Source organism: Leptidea sinapis, chromosome 27, assembly GCF_905404315.1.
Source record: "Leptidea sinapis chromosome 27, ilLepSina1.1, whole genome shotgun sequence".
NCBI lineage: Eukaryota > Metazoa > Arthropoda > Insecta > Lepidoptera > Pieridae > Leptidea > Leptidea sinapis.
In genome coordinates, this window is record NC_066291.1 from 4,839,222 (window position 1) to 4,863,907 (window position 24,686).

Sequence of the window (24,686 nt, forward strand, 5' to 3'; positions counted from 1 at the left end):
GTATCAAAAGTAGTTTTATACTGCTACGAAATCTCTCGAAGAATTTATCTCTTTAAGATATAACCATTAAAAAAGTAATGTTAACACTGCAGATTGAACCAACACTCTATAAAATTTCATGGAAACTCTTTGAACTTTTCAATATAGTCGTAAGTAAAGTTTAACGTATTTAACAACGTTTTAATTAAACATCCTCGTATTTTATAAACATACGCGTGAATCAGCTCCATTGAGTGTTTTGATTTGCGAAAGTTTCATTGAAATGTGTAAATCTCGAGTCGGTGAGGCAGGATGGATGCGCTTGCGTCGCGCGTCGCTTATCGAGTGAAAGCTTAGCTCGTCTGAAAGTAGCCGCTCGCCACGGCGCTGCTATCCGCCTAAAATGGGGTGATCGCGAGCGGTGGTGTCGTATTGCGAGTATAAAAGGGAAAGCGGCGCCCCGCGGCCGGTCAGAACGGCTTCAAACGTGAGTACGCACGTACGTGTCCTGTGCGTCCGGAGTGTCCCGAACACCCGATAGTTACCGCGAGTGTAGTGCCAGCTCAAGGACGCCAACGGATTGGATTGTGATGAAAGTGGATTGTTTGTTTACTTCTATGGTGATGGATTGAGAACGGAATCTGTTTTCAGTGATTGATTGCCCCTTATTACATTTGAAGTTTCAATTTTATTTGATGGTATTCCGAATACTTCAATTACTTTAAATAATTTGAGAATAGCGGTGAAAATACTGTAATCTTATATTGAAAAAGTTATCAAATTAATTCTTAATCTATATTTGGAATAATTAGATATTTTTTTTTATAGAATTGCTAACTTAAATCTTAGATAGACTTTTTTAAGTATGCAAGTGAAGTTAAAAGCTTGATAAACTAATTAAGTTTGTTTTAATCATAATGATTAAAAATAAATGAGCATCAAGTAATCTAATTAAGATGCAAATATTTTTTAAATAGGAATATAATATCACTTTTTGAACGTCAAATCATATCATCGCTCAATCAAACCGGATATATAAATCATTCGCGAACCGATATCAGAATAGTACAGCCATTGCCATAAAAGCAAACAACAATCCACGCTGAGTTAATTCGTTGGCGTCACTCCAGCTGCCAGCATCGCATTCCTGTGACGTAACATCCGCGAAGAGTTCGTTCATCGCTGTAGTCCAATAAAAAGCAAGCGCAGCGCGGAGTTACGCAAACGGCGTGCGATCTGGCACAGTTCCCAAAGCGGCTACTACTCGGGTTTCAGCCACAAATAGACGCACGGGGCCTCTCAGTTGTTTTATCTGTCGAAGCGCCCGACTAACAGGTCTCGTGTTCACAGGAAGGCTCAAGGGCTCTGTTCTCGTGTCTCGACAAGCCCCAGTCTCGTTAGCCCTCCGAAATGCCGAAGCCACAAAAGCAAGAGGGAGAGGACCCCGATCCGACTCCATACCTGTTCGTATCGCTTGAACAGAAGCGTATCGACCAAAGCAAGCCTTACGATGGTAAGAAGGCTTGCTGGGTACCAGACGAGAAGGAGGGCTTCGTACAGGGAGAAATTAAGGCCACCAAGGGCGACCTGGTGACCGTCAACCTTCCTGGAGGCGAGGTAATTGACATATTTCTTATATCAGTAAATATTTCAAAGATTCTTTATTTTCAAGTAGAGAAACTAAAGTTATATGCATTATATTACAATCACAGCTAATAATATATATAGCGGGTAAGACTTATAGTTCGAAGAATAGAAACTGCATTTGTTTAGCAGAAAAAGTAACCCAATATAAAAATTTGTAATTCGAATTTCTTATGTCCTTATTAATGAGAGTTTTTTTGGTCATTTATACCAATATCTTATAATTAAACCATAATTCTAGATATAAAAGAAAATATAAATTGCACTATCTTTTAATGAGTTAATTGAATTTCAATTTTCATTTGAATATATTGGAATGTTGGTTTGAAATTAATATTAAGTACCGGCATTAACTTATTTATCAAATGAGCAGGAAAAGACACTTAAAAAGGAACTCATCTCCCAAGTGAACCCGCCGAAATTCGAAAAAGTCGAGGACATGGCTGACCTGACGTACTTAAACGACGCAGCCGTTCTTCACAATCTTCGACAACGATACTATGCGAAACTCATCTATGTAAGTGGGCGCAATAAGCGCCATTATCATTACTTATAAACTTAATAATCTGTCTCTCCCACAGACAAAAGACTTCAAGAAGGATCTTGTTGCTCAAGTCAACCCGCCCAAATACGAAAAATGTGAGGATATGTCCAACTTGACATACCTCAACGACGCTTCAGTTTTGTATAACTTGAAGCAGAGATATTACCACCAGCTCATCTACGTAAGTCGGCAGCAAGGAGTTGCAGCGTTGCACTGTGCATGACCCTCATCCTTTCACCATCAGACGAGACAGATGTTGTACCATTACAAAACCCATTCATCTGTTTGATCTATATTTATAGATACATCGACAGCTCTCAAGCAGTTTATCGTATCTGGTCAATGTGTTTTATTTTTGGAAGACAAGCTTGGATTTATAATTCAAGTGTCAATTTTGAACTTTAAGAAGTTTTGTAGATTTAAACATATCGAGAAACTATTTACAGTAATTAAATAATGAGAAATTTCGGTTTTAAAACTTTTGTAATCTTGCAACAATATACAATCTGTCTTAATCTGTTTGGTATGGATGTGGTATCTGGGAGCCGATCTTGAACCCTCGTTTACAGGACAAGTCGGTAAAGCTGGACTACAGGTCATCTTTTCTCCCCTTTGTGTCACTAACTTATTGTTTTTAGATGATTAGAATTTGTTGATGTATCTAACTCTTCAGCCCCATACTGCTCCAAACGGCTGGGTGTTTTTAGAGCAAAAGGCATCGTAAAATGCCCTCGCTCATTATGTATTTTAAGTATCCTGGAAAAGTTTTTCTATCGACAATGGCACAATAGAGTCAAAACTAAATAATGAATGCCATAACGTTGATCGAAGATCTATTTTACTATAGACGTGCGTATAAAGTATCGATACAATACTGCTGCGTCTCGGTATACTGTATGTGTTTCAATTATTGTTTTTGCTGAGTACTTTGTTTGAGAGAGCGTTTCTAATCTATTGTTTTACTCCAGACTTACTCGGGTCTCTTCTGTGTGGCTATCAACCCTTACAAGAGATTCCCCGTGTACACCTTCCGATGTGCCAAGCTGTACAGAGGCAAGCGTCGCTCGGAAGTGCCACCCCACATTTTCGCCATTTCCGACGGCGCTTATGTCAACATGTTAACCAACCACGAGAATCAATCTATGTTGATTACGTATGTATTGCATTATTTTATTATATTAATATATAGACATTATAGCTACATCCTACATGGTGTGTGGTGTCGCGCCAGAATAACACCACCCCACATCCTCCAGTGGGTGTCGTAGGAGGCGACTAAGGGATACAACGATCCGATCTTTAATGGTCAGCAGAATCCATCCGAGAGTGCAGCAGCATCCACTGCGATCACGAACCTGCCTGTCAAGCGTGGCGATTATGGCAAAGCCGCCCAAAATGTTAAATAGCAGATCGTCGTGGAAATCTTTAGGCTTTGTCCAGCAAGTGGATCCGTGGATTTCTTCCAGCTGATATGATGATGATGATAGCTACATCCTTTGATTTTTTAAACCTAAAAACAACCTAATTCCCAATCAATATTTGATACAACAGATAGTTAAAGACAGATCTTTTAAAATATTATCCATTATTCACACAAAAATTGAATATGAAGAATGAAATTTAATTACTTATTACGTATTCTAACTTTGATCTATAAATTATTAAAACCAACAGCGGAGAGTCTGGTGCCGGAAAGACTGAAAACACGAAGAAAGTAATTGCGTACTTCGCCACTGTTGGTGCCTCACAAAAGAAAGACCCTAACCAGGAGAAGAAGGGTTCACTTGAAGACCAGGTCGTCCAAACTAACCCCGTTCTTGAAGCCTTCGGTAACGCCAAGACCGTCCGTAACGACAACTCATCTCGTTTCGTAAGTAAAAATTTACTAATTTTAACGATAAATTGGTTATTAGTATAAGGCATTTATTAATCTTCTGTTCTGTACTTCCCTAGGGTAAATTCATCCGTATTCACTTCGGCCCATCTGGAAAACTGGCTGGTGCTGACATCGAAACCTGTAAGTAACTAACTTATCAATATAAGTACTTAAGTTTAGACTGCAGGATCTAGTCTATATTATGGTACCACAACGGCGCCTATTTCTGCCATGATGCAGTAATATGTAAGCATTAATCTGTTTCGGTCTGAAGGGTGCCGTAGCTAGTGAAATTACTGGGCAAATGGGACTTAACATCTTATGTCTCAAGGTGACGAGCGCAATCGTAGTGCCACTCAGAATTTTTGGGCTTTTCAAGAATCCTGAGCGGCACTGCATTGTAATGGGAAGGGCGTATAAATTTTCGTCAGTTACTCTCATAAGAAAAATCAAGAAGAACTTAAAAGTTCATTCTAGCATCTACGACATGAAGTTTCTAGAAGTTAAGATGATTGTTTTATGTGACTTCAAAGTCGACATTGTTTTGTTGAACAGATCTGCTGGAGAAGGCCCGTGTCATCTCTCAACAAGCTCTTGAGCGTTCTTACCACATCTTCTACCAGATGATGTCTGGATCCGTTCCTGGACTTAAGGGTACGTCTTATATCTATATGTCATTAACTATTTATTTTGATTATTTAAGTTGTTTTAATACCACTGATAATACGTCTACTATATTCATAACTCTTATTTTTTTTAATGATTTATTGAATTCTTTTGTTTAAGTTAATCGTTAGAGTATTTTTTTCATCTTTTTGCACAGATTTTATAAATATTTTGTAATATATCGTAAATATTAAAAAGAGTGGCAATGGTTTTATGCCACTTATTTGAATTAGATCAGCTATTCAAGTGGTCATTTATCACATTAATTTTCAGATAAGTAGTTAATTTTTTTGATCTAATTAAATATTTTTTATTTCATTATAATTTATTTATTTTTTAATATTAAGGAGATATCTCAAATATTGACTTTAAAAGCTATTATTGCTGACAAGTCTGAACTTATATTATGTTACGATAATTATGTTTTAAGTTTTAGATTACTTTATTGCAATTTATTTTCAATATAATTCTCTCTAAAACACAAACCTAAACCATCTTACTTAATGCAGTTTTGCTATTTAGAAATGTGTATGCTGTCAAACGACATATATGATTATTACATCGTATCACAAGGAAAAACTACCATCCCGAACGTGGATGATGGCGAGGAATGTGTTTTGACTGACGTAAGTGCAGCCTTCTAAGAGCTGAAGGCTTGTGTCACTCCCTGTAGTATTAGCCCCTGACCTGGAAGCCGAGAGATACCAGCTCCAGGTCAGGATATCTCGCCTTGAGGCACCGCGAGATGAACCCTTTGTATATCCCCTAGTGGTGCCCCAACCCATAAAGCATGTTGTTCACCCTATTCGATAGTTAGAACACCAATGTTTACTGTTATTTGGTGTCGTTTTGTAGCCAAGTGCATTTTGTCCAACGACATCAATGACTACCACATCGTGGCACAAGGAAAGACCGTGATCCCCGGTGTTGATGATGGCGAGGAAATGAAACTGACAGACGTGAGTCCAGACTGAGACAACTGGCTCGTCACATAACGCTGTGTTCTTTATATTATACTTACTTATAACGTCATTTCGGCTTGCAATTAACTTGATCATCAAAGTGTATGTCAGACAACGTAAGCACACATTACAACACTATATGAGTAGTGTTGGGTTATATCAATAAAGGCATGTGGCATATTTACCAGCGGGAGGCTCCTTTGCACAGGAAGCCAGCTAGATTATGGGTACCACAACGGCGCCGATTTCTGCCGTAAAGCAGTAATGTTTAAACATTACTGTTTTTCGGTCTGAAGGGAAGTAGTTAGTAATATCACGGGGCAAATGAGACTTCATATCTTATGTCTCAAGTTGACGAGCACAATTGTAGTGCCGCTCAGAATTTTTGGGTTTTTCAAGAATCCTGAGCGGCACTGCATTGTAATGGGTAGGGCTTATCAATTACCATCAACTGAACGTCCTGCTCGTCTCGTACCTTATTTTCATAAAAAAAATATTGCGCGCGTATCTACATACAGAAAGTTCTGACATTCACAATGCATGGTCCCTTGCTTTTTATGCTTGCAAATGTTTAATAGTGTACTTGGAGTGCACTGTACAAACAGGATTTAACTCCATTTGTAACCAGCACTCTCTAAGATTATTTTATAAGACAACACACACACAACACTATCAGATAGGTACATAGGTCCGGTTAGGGATGGGGTATGTATTGTATCGTATTAAATATGTTCAACCTTTATTCGCCCACAGAGATGTGTCTGTTATCTAACGACATATACGATTACTTCATCGTATCCCAGGGTAAGATTACGATCCCCAACGTCGATGACGGTGAAGAATGTCTGTTAACCGACGTAAGTTCAGAGAAAATAGATATTTTGAATGACTTAGACGAGCTTTGAGACGCTCAAAATCATTTCAATTAGAAATTGATTACTTGCAAGAATATTGCAACAAAGTCCACGGATCGGATTTAGTTTAAGTTTAAATAAGATTACAATCTAGTAGAAATTTACAATTGCTGGTATAATATAATATGGAGTTCTTTGTAAAAAGAAGTATTTTGCTTTCTTATGTGCCTACTAATGAAGTCGCTAGTTTTATTGCCATTCATTGTTAATCACAACATACTTTATAATATTTTAAGCTATTGCATAGCTTCTATCGCGGGCCTTGAGCGTGGAGACCGAATCCAGAAATTCCGTAACGAAAATAACCTAACACTTACTTACTAGATCTATACAGATATTTCTATGTCTTTTTGTGCAGAGGGTCTCAGGTTCGAGCCTGGGGTACGTCTTGATTTTTTATATCACGTTTTTTAATTTTTATTATTATGACAAGCATTTTTATTTAATTTCACCTGTCCCGTTGTCTGTCTGTAATCAAATCTTGCAAGTTAAATTTTACTCACTTCCCGCTTGTTTTTTTTTAAATAAAATTTTATCAAAAATCATATACTGTATAAATAAATAATTATAATTGCATAAGTAGATAAAAAATGCTATGCAATAGCTTTACCGCGGCAGTCAACGAGTGCCACACGTCTTTATTTTTTATTAAAATCAAACTCACTGATGTTTGTGAATTTTGCTAAATCATTCACGCTTTTATAATGATCGAGGTTATGCCAGTATATAATTGTGTTTTATAATTATAGCAAGCCTTCGACATTCTGGGCTTCACCCAAGAAGAGAAGGACAACGTATACAAGATCACCGCCGCTGTCATGCACATGGGAGGCATGAAGTTCAAGCAGAGGGGTCGTGAGGAACAGGCTGAAGCTGATGGCACAGAGGTACGTATCAATATACTAATTCTAGAAGGCTTCATAAGATACATAATAGCTTTAAGGGTAAATGTATACACCTTTATAATTTAGTCCCAGCCACTGTTCAGGCATTATATATAAATAAATTTTAATTTTTTATTATAAAATGGCTTCGTCGTAAATTCTACTACTCCACAGCTGAATATCTAAGTGATCGGACAGCCTGGGATTAGAGATTAAGATTGTTTTATAGCAATAGCAATGACTGTACAATATTGTATATTTTATTAAAAAGAGCGCAAGAAAACTGCTGGGAGAGTTTCTTGCGCCGCTTCATTTCTCTCAGAGCGCCATTTGTTTCTGAAGCGGGTATCAAGTATATTAGAAATGACATCAAAAATAATTCTAAAGGAATCAATTTTGAGAAAATAAATGCCTTTTTTGTGCCTTTGCGTAAAATACGTTATATACATACCTAGTTAAATTGCCCAAAGTATGTTAGCATAAGTACAGATAAAATTAAGATCAAGTAGAACTAAACGATTACTTTCGTTCAACATTTTAGTTTTACATAAAATGATACACCTGTATCTAATCACCTAGTACAATTTCTAAAGAAGATTAATATTTTTTTGTGAAAATAAGAGACGAGACTGCAGTGCCGCTCAGGATTCTTGAAAACAACAAAAATTCTGAGCGGCACTACAACTGCGCTCGTCACCTTGAGACATAAGATATTAAGTCTTATTTGCCCAGTAATTTCACTAGCTACGGCGCCCTTCAGACTGAAACACAGTAATGCTAACACATTACTGCTTCACGGCAGAAATAGGCACCGTTGTGGTACCCATAATCTAGCCGGCATCCTGTGCAACGGAGCCTCCCACTGGTAAGGACCCTCCCACTCGTGATATGCTTAAGTTAATAAATTTATTTGATTTCTTTGTTAACAGGAAGGTAACCGTGTTGCCACGCTTCTTGGTGTCGACGTCGCTGATCTGTACAAGAACTTGTTGAAGCCCCGCATCAAGGTCGGAAATGAGTTCGTCACCCAGGGTCGTAACAAGGACCAGGTGCTCAACTCCGTGGGAGCCCTCTGCAAGGGTATCTTCGATCGTCTCTTCAAGTGGCTGGTCAAGAAGTGTAACGAGACACTAGACACCAAGCAGAAGAGACAGCACTTTATCGGTGTGCTGGATATTGCTGGATTCGAAATCTTCGACGTGAGTATCAGTTGTTAGGCAAAACAAATGAATTAATGATATATTGAATCAGTTTAAAATGTTTAATATACTTTAAAGTTAAAATTAATTAAAATGTACGGTGTTATTACAAAATAAAAATTAAACATGGCTTAGACACGTGTTTTGTTAGATAGTGAGATAACAACGTCAGTGGCCTAACAATACCGACGTCTAAAATGGAGTTTATCTTTCTCTATTACAACACAGAGTTTAGCTTGTGTTTAACTAAAACGTCGTTAAGCACAACATAAACTAATATATACAGGAGCAAATAAAGGAATGAAACGCAATTTTTGTCAGCTGTCCTCTATATGACGTCATCATATAATCTAAATCTTACATAAGTATATAATATATGCGTTAGAAACACCATAGACAAGCTTCGACTCGTGTTTAAATTTAAGCTATGTCTAAAGATGAACGCTAAACAACAGAAAGACAGATTCGGAATAGAATTTTTAAAACAAGTGTTCAACACATGTTTAACTTTTTTTGTAATAACACAGAATTTTATTTAAAAAATTTCGATATTTTTGACAAATTATTATAGGAGCTGTTTATTTTATTTTTAAAATTATAATTTCTTTGATATTAATGCTATATCACTGTCTAGTTCAATGGGTTTGAGCAACTATGTATAAACTTTACCAATGAAAAACTGCAACAATTCTTCAACCACCACATGTTTGTATTGGAACAAGAAGAGTACACCAAAGAGGGGATTAAGTGGGAGTTCATTGATTTCGGAATGGACTTACTGGCCTGCATTGACCTTATCGAAAAGGTACTCGGGTGGACTGGAAGCCCGATAACACACTGGGTGTTATCAATGTTTGTTAAGCTATCAACGTACCCTGCTCACTAATTGATTTCTAGTTTAGTTCTAACTCTTGTAATTATTTCATTCTTATCTGGGTATTATGTTATTCTCAAAGTACAACGGTTTCGAGCAACTCTGCATTAACTTCACCAACGAGAAGCTCCAGCAATTCTTTAACCACCACATGTTCGTACTCGAACAAGAGGAGTACAAGAAGGAGGGCATTCAATGGACTTTCATCGATTTCGGAATGGACTTACTTGCTTGTATCGATTTAATTGAGAAGGTAATAGTCCTTCAATAGTAACCCGACCTTCCACGTGTACTGCACCTACAACAGATGGAATTCTGTTTGGCACCACCGCCACTTCTATGGGGATAGATGTGGTATTAGTTTAGGATTGCACAAGGATTTGTTTAGGGACTAGCTACGGAATGTGATCCGTAGTCTCTACTTCCAGCTAACACTAACTTTTCTATTAATTGTCTCCCTGCAGTTCAACGGTTTTGAACAACTCTGCATTAATTTCACCAACGAGAAACTCCAACAATTCTTTAACCACCATATGTTCGTACTGGAACAAGAAGAGTACCAGCGCGAAGGCATTGAGTGGACTTTCATTGACTTTGGCATGGACCTTCAAAATTGCATTGATCTTATAGAAAAGGTAGATGGCGGTAATGCAACTATGAACGCTTGCAACTCGCCAGAGTCCACGAGCAAAGTTGAACATGATTTTTCTAGAACTTTTCTCGTCGGACAAGCATATGTTGTCCTGTGCTGTGTGAACTGTCTGTTTTTTGTTTGTACACTCATCAAATACACAAATACACGCACATCCCACACACACATACACGATTACTGAAAGTTACTAACAAGTGCCGTTTCGTTGTCCACATGTATCGACATCAGGAGAACGGGTTTAATCAACTGTGTATTAACTTTACCAACGAAAAGTTGCAACAGTTCTTTAATCATTTTATGTTCGTCCTAGAACAAGAAGAGTATGAGAGGGAGGGGATAGCTTGGACTTTCATAGATTTTGGTATGGATCTCCAACCGACAATAAGCCTTATAGGAAAGGTATATCGTAAACGCTTGAAGCTGTAAGGATAGTAGGTCCGTAACGCCGCTTCAGGCTGACAGCTGATGCAAGGCTATTGCAAGAATTTATTCTGTATTTACTTACGTCAAGTTTTTAGACAAAGCACTGCTCGCGCTTATTCCATAATACAAAGCCGCGATCCATACTATAGCTGAGTTATTAGGAAACTATGTAAAATTAATTTTATTTGCACCTATATGTAAAACTTGGATTATGTAGAAACGATGCACTTAAAATTATTGGAAAATCTAGCTACATGTTAAAAAATAACTGCTTTTAAACAAATTACTAGAGTTATTTTTATTGAATCGCTAACACAAAACAATCTCACTAATTGACGCACACAAACCAATTTTGCTGCACCAAAGGCTCTAATGCATGTTGCTTTTATCGTAAGGCTTCATTTAGTTATTAAGTCACACTACACACATAGCAATATATTTTAAATTCCTACATTATGTACTATATTTTCAACTCAATCACAAATTTTAACAAGTCAAAGACTTACATAGAAATATGCGAGGAGAAATAAACTATTTTTAATTAATACACACATTTTACACAAATTAATACATACTTTCGAAATTCTAATCTCATTGGTTCGATTCCAGCCCATGGGTATCCTCTCAATCCTTGAGGAAGAGTCTATGTTCCCGAAAGCCACCGACCAAACATTCGTTGAGAAGTTGAACAACAACCACTTGGGCAAGTCTGCGCCTTACCTGAAGCCCAAGCCCCCCAAGCCTGGTTGCCAGGCCGCTCACTTCGCCATTGGTCACTACGCCGGTAACGTAAGTATCACACCTACTTTGTAACATACTTATATTAGCAAATTCAATTGATTTTCAAAAACTACCCTCATTTATCATATAGAACATTAATTATCAAATTCAAGTTTTTTTTATTCAATTCTGTTTATTTTTATCACTAATTTAAACTTTGAATCTTGTGTGGTCTAAGACGTTGAAGAACAAACCTTAGAATCTCCGTTAGTTTTCTTTAACAAAAAATTGCATTACAAAAAATATTTACTTCAAGAAATAGCCTGAACTGAACTGGCGACTGAACCATTCCCAAGATGGGGTAACGTTTATAAAGTCGAAAGTTGGTTATAAATATACTTATGTACCAAGAATAACATTAGTAGTAAAATTATTCAACAGAAATCAATTTAGACAGAAAAGTAACGAATAATTTCACTTGCCTATAATAGAGATTACCTGTAGATCTGTAGACCTGTTGAGTAGGTCTCTTACTTTAACTGTATTGAACCAGGTCGGCTACAACATCACTGGATGGCTTGAGAAGAACAAGGACCCCCTCAACGACACCGTCGTTGACCAGTTCAAGAAGGGAGCCAACAAACTGTTGGTGGAGATCTTCGCTGATCATCCTGGTCAGTCTGGTGGTGCCGATGCTGGTGGTGGCAAGGGTATGTACCATTCTATCAACATAATACAAATAATAAGATATATCTGTTATTTAAGAACGATAATTTCATTAATTCAATATCTTTGTACAGTATAAAAACAACTGTAATGTAAGTAAACTAAATCTTTTACGTTTATTTATTACAATCAAATCATGTTTTGGATTAGAACTCTTGCAACATACTCAAATTTATTTAGTAATCAAACATGTGAAATAATATATGATTCGCTGAGGGAAGAAAGTAAGCGATTCCTTAGAGCGCTTTCGCACTACGTCCGATCCGTATCCGTGAAAGCACGGTCCGAAGTAGTTGTAGAACTATTTCTTTAATAGTTTACGCACTAGATCCAGAAATAGTTCTACGACTACTTCAGACCGTGTTTTCACGGATACGGATCGGACTCTGATTGGACGTAGTGCTCTTACACGTCGCTTTACAATGTTGGCAACGATCTTGCGATTCCTCTGGTGATGCAGGAGAGTATCGGAAATCGGTGATCACTTACAAAAGCACCCTCACCGCAATTTCCACAAAGGTACTTTTTGAGCAGGTGCAGAATACAAAGCATTAATTTTCAACTGTTTCCCTTTTCTTTCACTATAGAGACTGATGATGTGTTATATGTTGATAGATTACCAAGTGTTTTCATTTTGACTTTACAAATTAGGAGCTGGTGGCAAGCGTGCCAAGGGTTCCGCCTTCCAGACTGTATCATCACTATACAGGGTAACAAGGATCACGTCAGCAGTTTAAGCTTATGTGTCACGTAGCTTCATGTATACGTCTTCTGCACCAGGGCTAGCAACTCCACTTTACACCTAACCTATATATATCTTGAGCTTTACCTAAATGTGTAAAACCAGTGGGAGGCACCTTTGCAGAGGATGCCAGATAGAATTTGCCTATATCTGCCGTGAAGCAGTAATGTGTAAGCATTACTGTGTTTCGGCCAGAAAGGCGCCGTAGCTAGTGAAATTACTGGGCAAATGAGACGTAACATCTTATGTCTCAAGGTGACGAGCGCAGTTGTAGTGCCGCTCAGAATTTTGGCTTTTTTAATAATCCTGAGCGGCACTGCATTGTAAAAGGCAGGACGTATCAATTACTATCAGCTGAACGTCCTGTTCGTCTCGCCCCTAATTATCATAAACAAAAATCAAATGGTATTCGAATCATCAGTATTTACTCGCGTTGACAAAACTAAAACACAGTTGCTAGCCCTAAAATATTAACAATTATTTGTCCAATATGTTTCCTCTCTTGTGAATGTCGGGGTTTTGGGCGCCACGGTATGGGCGCCACGGTATGTCCTCCACGCTGTGTTGTGATCGTCGCATTTAATGTTGACTTAATGTTGAATCCTAGGCGGTCGCGGTAAAAAGGGAGGTGGCTTCGCTACTGTGTCCTCTGCTTACAAGGTTCAAATTATGATAATATTATGTAGAAGCATCAAGCGTAGAATACTACATGAATGTAGATGAAAACGCTAAGTCACCAATGTCTGATGCAGTTTATAAATCATAAGAAAGGGCAAAGACCGCCTGATATATGTTCTCATTATGATTCACAATAGATCATACGTCTCTGCTAGAAATCTGTATTAAATATATTTGTTTCATACAGAAATATGTACAAATTAACTTAAAAAATACAGCAGAGATATGGTCTATTCTGTATCTTTAATATTTGAATCTTTTTAACATTGAAGATTGATCATGTATATACGCAATACTTCCCGTACAGCATCAGTATCAAAAACGGAATACCCGCTATATCAACTAATGTACTAAACTAACAGTTGTGTTTTTCAGTGTGTGTTACTTAACGTTATATGTTCTAATAATTATGTGTTCACTATTTCATTATAAAAACACTTTCTTTCATGTCATTTGAGTGTCGCTTGTTGTTTTAATTTAAACGAAACTTCTTTTCAGTTTCGCAATGTTATTCTATTGCCGTATTTAAAAAGATTTAAAACTGTTCTAATTAAAATAATTCTGTTCCCAACAAATGAAATGTTGCGGGACCAATTCTATTGAAGTCTGTAAGATTGGCTTAAAGGATAAATTGAAAAATATGTGTCACTTACACAAGGACATCAGATTAACATATAAATCTATATTCAGGAACAATTGAACAACCTGATGACTACACTGAGATCTACTCAGCCTCACTTCGTACGTTGTATCATCCCCAACGAATTGAAACAGCCTGGTAAGTAATTGAATAATTATAGTTCAGACCGACTCACAAACAACATTACACATCTAAACACCATTTTTCAATAATGACGTGAACCGGATGCCGGCTAGATTATGGGTACCACAACGGTGCCTACTTCTGCCGTCAAGCAGTAATATGTAAGCATTACTGTGTTTCGGTCTGAAGTGCGCCGTAGCTAGAGAAATTGCTGGGCAAATGTGAGTTGACATCTTATGTCTCAAGGTGACGAGCGAAATAGTAGTGCAGCTCAGCGTTTTTGGATTTTTCAATATTCCTGGCACTGCATTGTAATGGGCAGGGCGTATCAATCACCATCAGCTGACGTCCTGCTCGTCTCATCCACCATTTTCATAAAACAATAACAATTATGGTGATTTTGTTGTTTTTATTTGTTAAAGTTTTATCAGAAGTCTAAAAAATTAGTTATATAATTAATTATCTAGAAAATTAAATGCCCTATACAAAGACGTTAATATTATTCCAAAATAATTATGTAGCTCCATACTAGCTCGAAATATTATGAAATCAAAAAAGACTCACATTCAGATTTTATTTTACCATTATGAATGTTTATGACACGAGTAGTTTACGAATTTAGCTAAGACATCAGTAAAGTGCATATAAGCACGAATGTAACATAATATTTAATTGACCTAAATGAGCTATAATAAATCTACAACTATATGAATAAAAATTTTTTGCTTACTTTTCTTTAAGATAAGACGTTTCGTAATACTACAGTATTTATACATTAGAATAAGTTTTTAATGGATAAATAAAGATTTAACATCATAATTATTATTACTGTAAATTAAAAAAATCATGCTTAAGAAGTAAGTTTATATTATTTAGTTTTGAAAAAGACATTTTATTCATATTATGTACTAGTACAGAAATATAACAATTTCTGTTTTAATGTCCTAAAGAGTCCTTTTAAATAGGCCGTGCGTAGTTCTTATATTTATGTAAAACTTGTCAAACTCCGCAACGTTTCACTTTAGCTTGTCTGTATAAAGATTAGTAAAAAAAGGTCGTATATACATTCATATTGTGTTGTAAATAATTCAAAATAATCGGATGAGAATTTTAGGATACTTGAGATCTTCCACAAATGAACAATAGATTTTCATATACATAGATGTATATATATATATATCATATACATAGAAAAACAGGCTCCTTTTTAAATGAAATATTATGTAAAAATTATAAAACTGTGAAGAACTTTAGGAGATTTGCAATTTTGAACAAATGAACGATTTTAATTAGTAAAAATGTGACTTGGCGTAAAAATAAAACATGTCTGCAATAAATGTCTCGGTCTATCAGGTCGATTTCATAACTTCTAATAAAATTCTCACTGAATTCCACAAAATATAAATAAACTGAGCGCCATCAGGAATCTATAACCACAAGTCGTGTAGGTGTTGAGCTATCAAAATAACTTTGTTGCTCATCTCACACGGCAACCCAAATATGTTCGTTCCACATACATTTTTTTTTATTTACAACACTATTACTTGGAGCATATTAAATATTTTTGCAATGTTTCAAACTAACATTAACATAATTTATAGAAACTTCACAGAAATTTATTTTAAATGCTCTTATATTTTGGTGTCTTCAAAAATGTTACATTCTCCACAACGCTATGGCTTTGTTCCCTAGGTCTCATCGACTCTCACCTTGTGATGCACCAGCTGACATGTAACGGTGTGCTTGAGGGTATCCGTATTTGCCGTAAAGGTTTCCCCAACAGGATGGTGTACCCCGACTTCAAACTGCGGTAAGATTCACACTAAGCACGAGTCATCGCTTAAATTTATTTTTGGACAAACATCTGTTTCCAATTCAAATTGTGTATTGACTATAAAGTTTAGAATTTTATTATTTTTATCTGTTTCGATGAGTATGCCTCATCTATTTTAGATCTCTAGTCTAAACAATCTTTTTTCTATTCTGGAATATTCAATGGATCTGCGACAGTTATTATTAAACAGCAGCTGAGCTTCACTGACGTCATCGGAAGTCATGAACTATGGAGCAAGTGTTCTGAAAGTGTGTCATTCTGGAATTCATGTCGCACCTGGACACCTAAAACTAAAATACTATATTAATAACATTATAACATATTAATATTATATTTAATGACAGTTACATGATCCTTGCACCAGCTCTAATGGCTGAGCAAAAAGAGCCAAAAGAAGCGGCAAGAGTTTGCTTCGAATCAATTGGTCTCGACCCTGACCTGTACCGTATCGGTCACACAAAGGCAAGGATTTCCTCGAATATTTTATATTAAATAATTCCTCCTTATCCAGAGACTGGTAGGACTTAATAAGACTCTAACAGATAGAGTTAGTGAAGGACACTACTAAGTATTGGAATGGTCTCATAGATAGAATACACGTACGCAGCAGGTCGTGATTATTTTATTTACTGAGCAACCATTACCAACGTTCGTATGGGACGTTGGCTTAGATTTAAATCACGTTTGACTTTCCTTTACCGTGTGTCGATATTGTTTGATAATGTAGCTACAAGATCCTGGCCCCCCAAGCTGCGGACAAAGAGACAGACCCCAGGAAAATCGCCCAAGTAATCCTGGACGCTACCGGTTTGGATGTCGAGTCATACCGTCTCGGTCACACCAAGGCATGTTCACTTAAAGTTGACGTTTACCAAACTCAAGTTTGATCGATCCAAAACACCAGGTGGATCGGTGTGTTTCCCAATGCTTTTTTTGTTTGTAGTTGAATTTAAATTTAGTTAAGTAGTGTATTAGTACCCTCGCAGGATCCTTCACCCTTAGGGCCCACGCTACTAAGGCCCGGTTTTATTTTCCTTACAACCATAATATTATCATAAGTATCATGTCATTTTATTTTGTGTGCTCACTTAACGCAGATACAAAATTCTGTGCCCGAACCTGATCAAAGAACCGATATCGCCGGAAAAAGCTTCTGAGAAAATTCTCGAACATACCGGCTTGGATTCGGAGTCGTATAGACTCGGAAAGACGAAGGTAGAGCTAGACCCCACTAATGCTTCCATTTTGTGCATGAATAATTATGAATATATATAATTTATATTGTATGCTTGACTTTATCTGCTATTTTTATATCCACGATTTAATGAATCACAAAATATATTTGATTACTTCAGCACATGTAAATTAAATAATAATTATACAATTGTAATGTCACTATATAAATTTGCTATGCACGTACATATTTTTTGCCACATTCTAAATTTTAGGACGTTAATTATACTTGTGCTGGAACAGGTGTTCTTCCGTGCCGGTGTCTTGGGTCAGATGGAAGAGTTGCGTGACGACAGGTTGTCTAAGATCGTGTCATGGCTCCAGGCCTACATCCGTGGTTACTTGTCCCGCAAGGAATACAAGAGGCTGCAAGAACAGAGGTAATTTAGCTTGCAACAAATTCGAAGTACTGATTTTTTCTGTACTTTGAATAATTTAATAATTATGAAACTTGTCACAGGATCGCTCTCCAAGTTGTGCAACGCAACTTGCGCAAGTACCTGCAGCTCCGCACCTGGCCCTGGTGGAAGATGTGGCAGAAGGTCAAGCCCCTTCTCAACGTCACTCGCATCGAGGATGAGATCGCGGTTAGTACTTCCGCACACCTGATGCGCTATGATTAATAGGTCCGTAATTATTTCTGCGGTGGAGATGCGTGAATCAGGGGTCCACAAATAGAATCAGCCGCGCCCACCTGGTGGTTACGCGACACCGCCGCACCTGCCGCGTCCATTTCTGGAACCCGCCCCACTCCAGCGAGTAGGCGCTAGCTCCTTACTCACGCGGGGGCGGGAATTGCGCTCGCTGGAATTCTCCAGCGCCACTCAGTTGCGGAACGGTCGGCGGCGCGCGCTACACCCTTCCTTCACTCACGAACGAAACGAAATAGTTATTGTTGCATTCCTTTTTTATATTTCTATATTAATGCTGTGATTATATAAATATGGCGGCGAATCATTTGTCAGTGTGGGACGGTATGGATAAACCAGAAGTGATTTTACAGAAACTTGAGGAGAAGGCACAGAAGGCCCAGGAAGCTTTCGAGAAGGAAGAGAAACTCCGTAAGGAAGTTGAAGCACTCAACGCCAAGCTGTTGGAAGAGAAGCAGTCTCTGCTCGCTAACCTCGAGGGAGAGAAGGGTTCTCTCTCTGAAGTACAGGAGCGCGCTAACAAGCTCCAAGCGCAAAAGGCTGACCTCGAAAACCAACTCAGGGTATGTTCAAGTATTTTTTACGGTCTTTTTTATATATTTTTATTATATATTTAAAAATTTTAAAACGCCACTGTTTAATCATCAATAGAATATTTTTTTTTTCCACGTTATTCTAAACTTAAACATTTTAACATACGATTTTCTTTACATTCACATCACAGCCACTTGCGTGTTATATTGGCTGCGGTTCCCCAAATAAACTTGTTTATCTTACGAATTGGCTGCGAAGTTTAAAATTATATTGCACGTCTGCAATATATACAGTTTTATTGCAGCTAAAACTCTTATTGCTGTAGTTATCCGGTGATCGATAGGAAACAGACGCAAAGCTTAGAATCTCAAATGAAATTAATTTTATTTTGATTAAAGGATACCCAAGACCGTCTCACACAAGAGGAAGATGCCCGCAACCAACTCTTCCAGGGCAAGAAGAAGTTGGAACAAGAAGTCTCTGGACTTAAGAAGGATCTTGAAGACCTTGAGCTTTCAGTCCAGAAGGCTGAACAAGACAAGGCCACCAAGGACCACCAAATCCGCAACTTGAACGATGAGATCGCCCACCAGGATGAGCTCATCAACAAGTTGAACAAGGAGAAGAAACTACAAGGAGAGAGCAACCAGAAGACTTCAGAGGAACTCCAGGCCGCCGAAGACAAGGTCAACCACCTTAACAAGGTCAAACAAAAGCTCGAACAGACCCTCGACGAGCTGGAAGACTCTCTTGAGCGTGAGAAGAAACTCCGCGGTGATGTTGAAAAGCAAAGGAGGAAGGTTGAGGGTGACCTCAAACTTACCCAGGAAGCCGTCGCCGACCTCGAACGCAACAAGAAGGAACTCGAACAGACCATCCAACGCAAGGACAAGGAAATCTCATCTCTCACTGCCAAACTGGAAGACGAACAATCTTTGGTCAGCAAGGTCCAGAAACAGATCAAGGAATTACAGGCCCGCATCGAGGAACTGGAAGAGGAAGTCGAATCCGAACGCCAGGCCCGCGCTAAGGCTGAAAAGCAACGTGCCGACCTTGCCCGCGAGCTCGAGGAGTTGGGTGAGCGTCTTGAAGAAGCCGGTGGTGCCACATCTGCTCAGATTGAGCTGAACAAGAAGCGTGAAGCTGAGTTGAGCAAACTCCGCCGCGACTTGGAAGAGGCCAACATCCAGCATGAGGCTACCCTTGCCAGCCTCCGCAAGAAGCACAACGACGCCGTCTCCGAGATGGGTGAGCAGCTCGACCAGCTCAACAAGCTCAAGGCTAAGTGAGTATATATATACCTATTTAGATAAAATATTTAGAATAATGTCAATTACTAAGTTGATGGTGATATTTTGAAAAATAACAGTAATCTTGGGGTATTGTTCATCAGTAAAAAGAAAATATTATCGAAACAAATCGGGATGAATAAAAGACTTATGACCTCTCAAGCAGTATTTTATGTTACTATTTGTATTCGATAGTAATATAAAATTCGTGGGCACGAGTAATTTTAGATCAAGAACCTTGGTATCGACTTACGGACTCTTCCAAACAAAATATGTTAAGTGTTGTTTTAAAAAGGAACATTAGGACTAAACAGTATAGATGTACTATATTCGTTTATTAATCGAATTGCAAATCCAGGGCTGAACATGACCGCGCACAATGCTACAACGAGCTTAACAACACGCGCGCAGCAATTGACAGTGTTGCAAGGGAAAAGGTAACATGTCGCCAATAGGCAGAGGCATGTCTACCACTCTGGGTGACCCTGCATGATACTTTGTTACAGACACATTTCGAACTCCCAAAACATGACGTCTCCACTGAACATATCTACTATTACATGATTCCCTAGTATTTCCAACACATTGTACAGGGATATTAATATTAAATTGCTATGTTGTATTCCATTTATCCAGGGCTGAGAAAGAGCGCTCTCAATACTTTAGCGAAGTCAATGACCTTCGTGCCGGTCTCGACCATTTGTCCAACGAAAAGGTATAAAAAAAAATTAAAAACTTGCTAGAATCAGCAATAGCAGGACGCTTTGCAGCTTTTCACGAAATTCGAATAAAGAAAAACTCAACAAGATTTATACAACCAAAACCATTTCATTTCTGTTATAACCATTAATAAAATTATACTTAACTCAAAAAAATTATCACCACTAATATAAAAAGCGCATGACAGCCGCTTGTTTTCAGTAATTCCCAATAACCTTAATTCTAATTATATCGCGTGAACTAATTCTCAAACTACCGAAACTAATTAAATATTATAACTAATGAGTTGCATGTGTAAATTATGATTAGGTACTACTTCTCAGAACGGATTTAAACATACTAAGATTTAATAAACAAAAATGTATTACTGTGAATGACTCACCTATTTTAGAATTTCATTTTATACTAGTTATTTTATCGAGTCTTAACTTCAACCAATTCATTAAAAATGAAAAAGGAGTCAATAGTTTTTAATAATATAAACAAAGGGGAGCAATTTTAACTGAAATGTTTAAACAGGCTGCCCAAGAAAAGATCGTCAAGCAACTGCAACACCAACTCAACGAGGTGCAAGGCAAGGCTGACGAGGCCAACCGTACCCTTAATGACCTGGATGCTGCCAAGAAGAAGCTCTCTATTGAAAACTCCGACCTGCTCCGCCAGCTGGAGGAGGCTGAGTCTCAAGTGTCACAGCTATCCAAGATCAAGGTGTCCCTCACCACTCAGTTGGAGGACACCAAGAGGCTTGCCGACGAAGAATCAAGGGTAGGTTTTGGTTATATAGTGAATACAAAAACCATAACAATGGCTATATAATAACAATTTCAATACTTGTTATGTTATGAAATTAATATTTTTTTTTCTTTAGGAACGCGCTACTCTTCTTGGCAAGTTCCGCAACTTGGAACACGACTTGGACAACATCCGCGAACAAGTGGAAGAGGAGGCCGAAGGCAAGGCTGATCTTCAGCGCCAACTTTCAAAGGCCAACAGCGAAGCTCAATTATGGAGGTCCAAATACGAGTCCGAAGGTGTTGCTCGCTCAGAGGAACTCGAGGAAGCCAAGCGCAAGCTCCAGGCCCGCCTCGCCGAAGCAGAGGAAACAATTGAATCACTCAACCAGAAGGTTGTTGCTCTTGAAAAGACAAAGCAGCGCCTTGCTACCGAAGTCGAAGACTTGCAACTCGAGGTTGACAGAGCTACTGCTATTGCCAACGCTGCAGAGAAGAAACAGAAGGCATTCGACAAGATCATTGGTGAATGGAAGCTCAAGGTTGACGATCTTGCAGCTGAACTCGATGCTAGCCAGAAGGAATGCCGCAACTACTCTACCGAACTGTTCCGCCTTAAGGGTGCCTACGAAGAAGGCCAAGAACAACTTGAAGCTGTCCGCCGTGAGAACAAGAACCTCGCTGATGAGGTTAAGGACTTGCTTGACCAGATTGGTGAAGGTGGCCGCAACATCCATGAAATTGAGAAGGCCAGGAAGCGCCTTGAAGCCGAGAAAGATGAGCTCCAGGCTGCTCTTGAAGAAGCTGAAGCTGCCCTTGAACAGGAAGAGAACAAGGTCCTACGTGCTCAACTTGAACTTTCTCAAGTCAGACAAGAAATCGACAGGAGAATCCAAGAGAAGGAAGAAGAATTCGAAAACACCCGCAAAAACCACCAGCGTGCCCTTGACTCCATGCAAGCTTCCCTTGAAGCCGAAGCAAAGGGTAAGGCTGAGGCTCTTCGCATGAAGAAGAAGCTGGAGGCTGATATCAACGAACTTGAAATTGCTCTTGACCACGCTAACAAGGCTAATGCTGAAGCACAAAAGAATATCAAACGCTACCAACAACAAATCAAGGAACTCCAAGCTGCTCTTGAAGAAGAACAGCGTGCCCGTGATGATGCCCGTGAACAGCTTGGTATCTCAGAGCGTCGTGCTAATGCCCTCCAGAACGAACTTGAAGAATCTCGTACCCTTCTGGAACAAGCTGACCGTGCTCGCCGCCAAGCTGAACAAGAACTTGGTGACGCACACGAACAACTCAATGAATTGTCTGCTCAAAGCGCCTCATTATCTGCTGCTAAGAGGAAACTTGAGTCTGAGTTACAGACTCTCCACTCCGATCTTGATGAGCTCCTAAACGAGGCTAAGAACTCCGAAGAGAAGGCAAAGAAGGCAATGGTTGACGCTGCCAGGCTCGCCGACGAACTTCGTGCTGAACAAGAACACGCTCAAACACAGGAGAAACTCCGCAAGGCCCTTGAACAACAGATCAAGGAACTGCAAGTCAGGCTTGATGAAGCTGAAGCTAACGCACTTAAGGGAGGAAAGAAGGCCATTCAGAAGCTCGAACAGAGAGTACGAGAACTCGAGAATGAATTGGACGGTGAACAAAGGAGGCACGCTGACGCACAGAAGAACCTTAGAAAGTCTGAGAGACGTATCAAGGAATTGACCTTCCAGGCTGAGGAGGACCGCAAGAACCATGAACGCATGCAAGACCTTGTTGACAAACTTCAACAGAAGATCAAGACCTACAAGAGGCAGATTGAGGAAGCAGAGGAAATCGCTGCCCTCAACTTGGCCAAGTTCCGCAAGGCACAACAAGAGTTGGAGGAAGCCGAGGAGAGAGCCGACCTAGCCGAGCAAGCCATCAGCAAATTCCGTGGCAAAGGACGTGCTGGATCTGCTGCAAGAGGAGTCAGCCCGGCGGTAAGTTGATTATTGATTTTCCAACTCTTTAATTATGCAGTTTCATTCTTTAGTTTGAACAACGATAAATTTGGCCTTTCACCAGTTAGGTCTGGTTTAAGCTTATCTCTAACTGCCAACAAGTACATATCCATTAATACGAAGATCACGAAGACAATAAATATTTTAAGTGATTCTCATACGAGATCTGCAATAAATTTATACCCACATTTGTATCAATTATGATGTAAGGTAGTATGCCTGAAATAAATGATTTTATAGTTATTATTAACACCAGACCTTTTTTGAAGGTTCTCATATCGTATAGACCTAGAAACACATCGCAAGAGAGCTTATTGTATAGTGTCGTTGTATGTGCAAGAAAGTTTCTTGAAAACTGTACTGTAGGGGAACGCTACCCATGAACATGACGGGAATGATATTTAAGGTGTGCGATGCTGTGGTTATTTCTCCATTTCTAAGGAGGTTCATTTTCTAATAGGTAATCTAGACCTATTTACCACAGTAGACACAATAAATTGAAGTTCACTAAGCATACTTTATTTTATTTGGCCAGGCGTCCATTAAAGGACGTCCCTAGATCACCACAGCAGTCAATGTAAGTGGTTTTGACCTGACTTCACGTCTCAAGAACAGCACCAAGTACAGTGCTCATTCAGACTTTTCAATGAAAGATGATACATACCTATAGACGACTAGAATTTTCTATTCACGTAACTCTAAACGCACGTTATATTTAATAAATGAATCCAGTGCATGGAGTCATCATTATTTAAGCCGGAAGACGTCCACTGCTGGACAAAGGCCTCCCCCAAAGATCTCCACGACGATCCACCCTACGTTCCTCTAATCCAACCTATTCTGGCTATCTTGACCAGATCATCGGTCCATCTTGTGGTACTTGTCCCTAATACTAAATGCCAAGATGGTATGGAGTATTAAGACCTAGTTACTCAAAATTTGTTTAATCCTAGCATGCTCCCTGCACGTTATATATCATATAGAACCTGTTTTCTGTTACTCATATATAATTTTCTTTTTCAGCCCCCACGTTCGCGCCCAGCATTTGATGGCTTCGGCACCTTCCCACCAAGGTTCGACCTAGGGCCCGAAAACGATTTCTAAACGTTCCACTTAAAAAAAATAATGGACTGTAAATTATTTCGTTAAACCAATATTTATTATAACAGCTGTGTAAAAATCGCGTGAACGATCAACTGTAAGGCTAAAATTTGTAAATTTACACGAATATTAGTAAAGTTGTCCTTACAAAACATTATTTTGTAATTTGTTGATATTTATTTATAATTATTTATTACCGTGGAGTATATATTGTATCGTACAGACGGGCGAGAGGTGCGGTGGTTCCCGCGGCATCTTAGAGACACACCACACAACCTTCTACCGGACCGCCGCCGAACCGACCGTCCGTCTATTGACATTCAATAAAGCGATATCGTTGTCATACAATTTATT

General features: G+C 38.7%; 1 protein-coding gene across 43 annotated transcripts; it reads left to right on the plus strand.

The window, feature by feature from the left end:
- The first annotated feature begins 1,300 nt into the window (after window positions 1–1,300).
- On the plus strand, window positions 1,301–24,684 carry LOC126972739 (myosin heavy chain, muscle). 43 transcript variants are annotated; one of them, XM_050819689.1, is made up of 25 exons: window positions 1,301–1,596; window positions 2,205–2,348; window positions 3,136–3,320; window positions 3,842–4,037; window positions 4,121–4,184; window positions 4,599–4,697; window positions 6,425–6,528; window positions 7,335–7,472; window positions 8,399–8,668; window positions 9,625–9,795; window positions 11,227–11,406; window positions 11,891–12,047; window positions 12,715–12,773; window positions 14,174–14,261; window positions 15,939–16,056; window positions 16,425–16,542; window positions 17,557–17,693; window positions 17,774–17,900; window positions 18,317–18,526; window positions 18,896–19,782; window positions 20,423–20,501; window positions 21,026–21,271; window positions 21,375–23,210; window positions 23,767–23,808; window positions 24,255–24,684. In XM_050819689.1, the coding sequence occupies exons 1-24, from the start codon at window positions 1,390–1,392 to the stop codon at window positions 23,788–23,790; spliced, it is 5,844 nt and encodes a 1,947-aa protein (XP_050675646.1). In that variant the 5' UTR covers window positions 1,301–1,389; the 3' UTR covers window positions 23,791–23,808; window positions 24,255–24,684. The 43 variants fall into 43 exon arrangements, with proteins under 43 accessions (XP_050675646.1, XP_050675626.1, XP_050675656.1 ...); XM_050819669.1 differs by lacking the exons at window positions 2,205–2,348; window positions 6,425–6,528; window positions 23,767–23,808 and adding exons at window positions 1,997–2,140; window positions 5,232–5,335; XM_050819699.1 differs by lacking the exons at window positions 2,205–2,348; window positions 6,425–6,528; window positions 12,715–12,773; window positions 23,767–23,808 and adding exons at window positions 1,997–2,140; window positions 5,232–5,335; window positions 13,413–13,465.
- The last annotated feature ends 2 nt before the right edge of the window (window positions 24,685–24,686 follow it).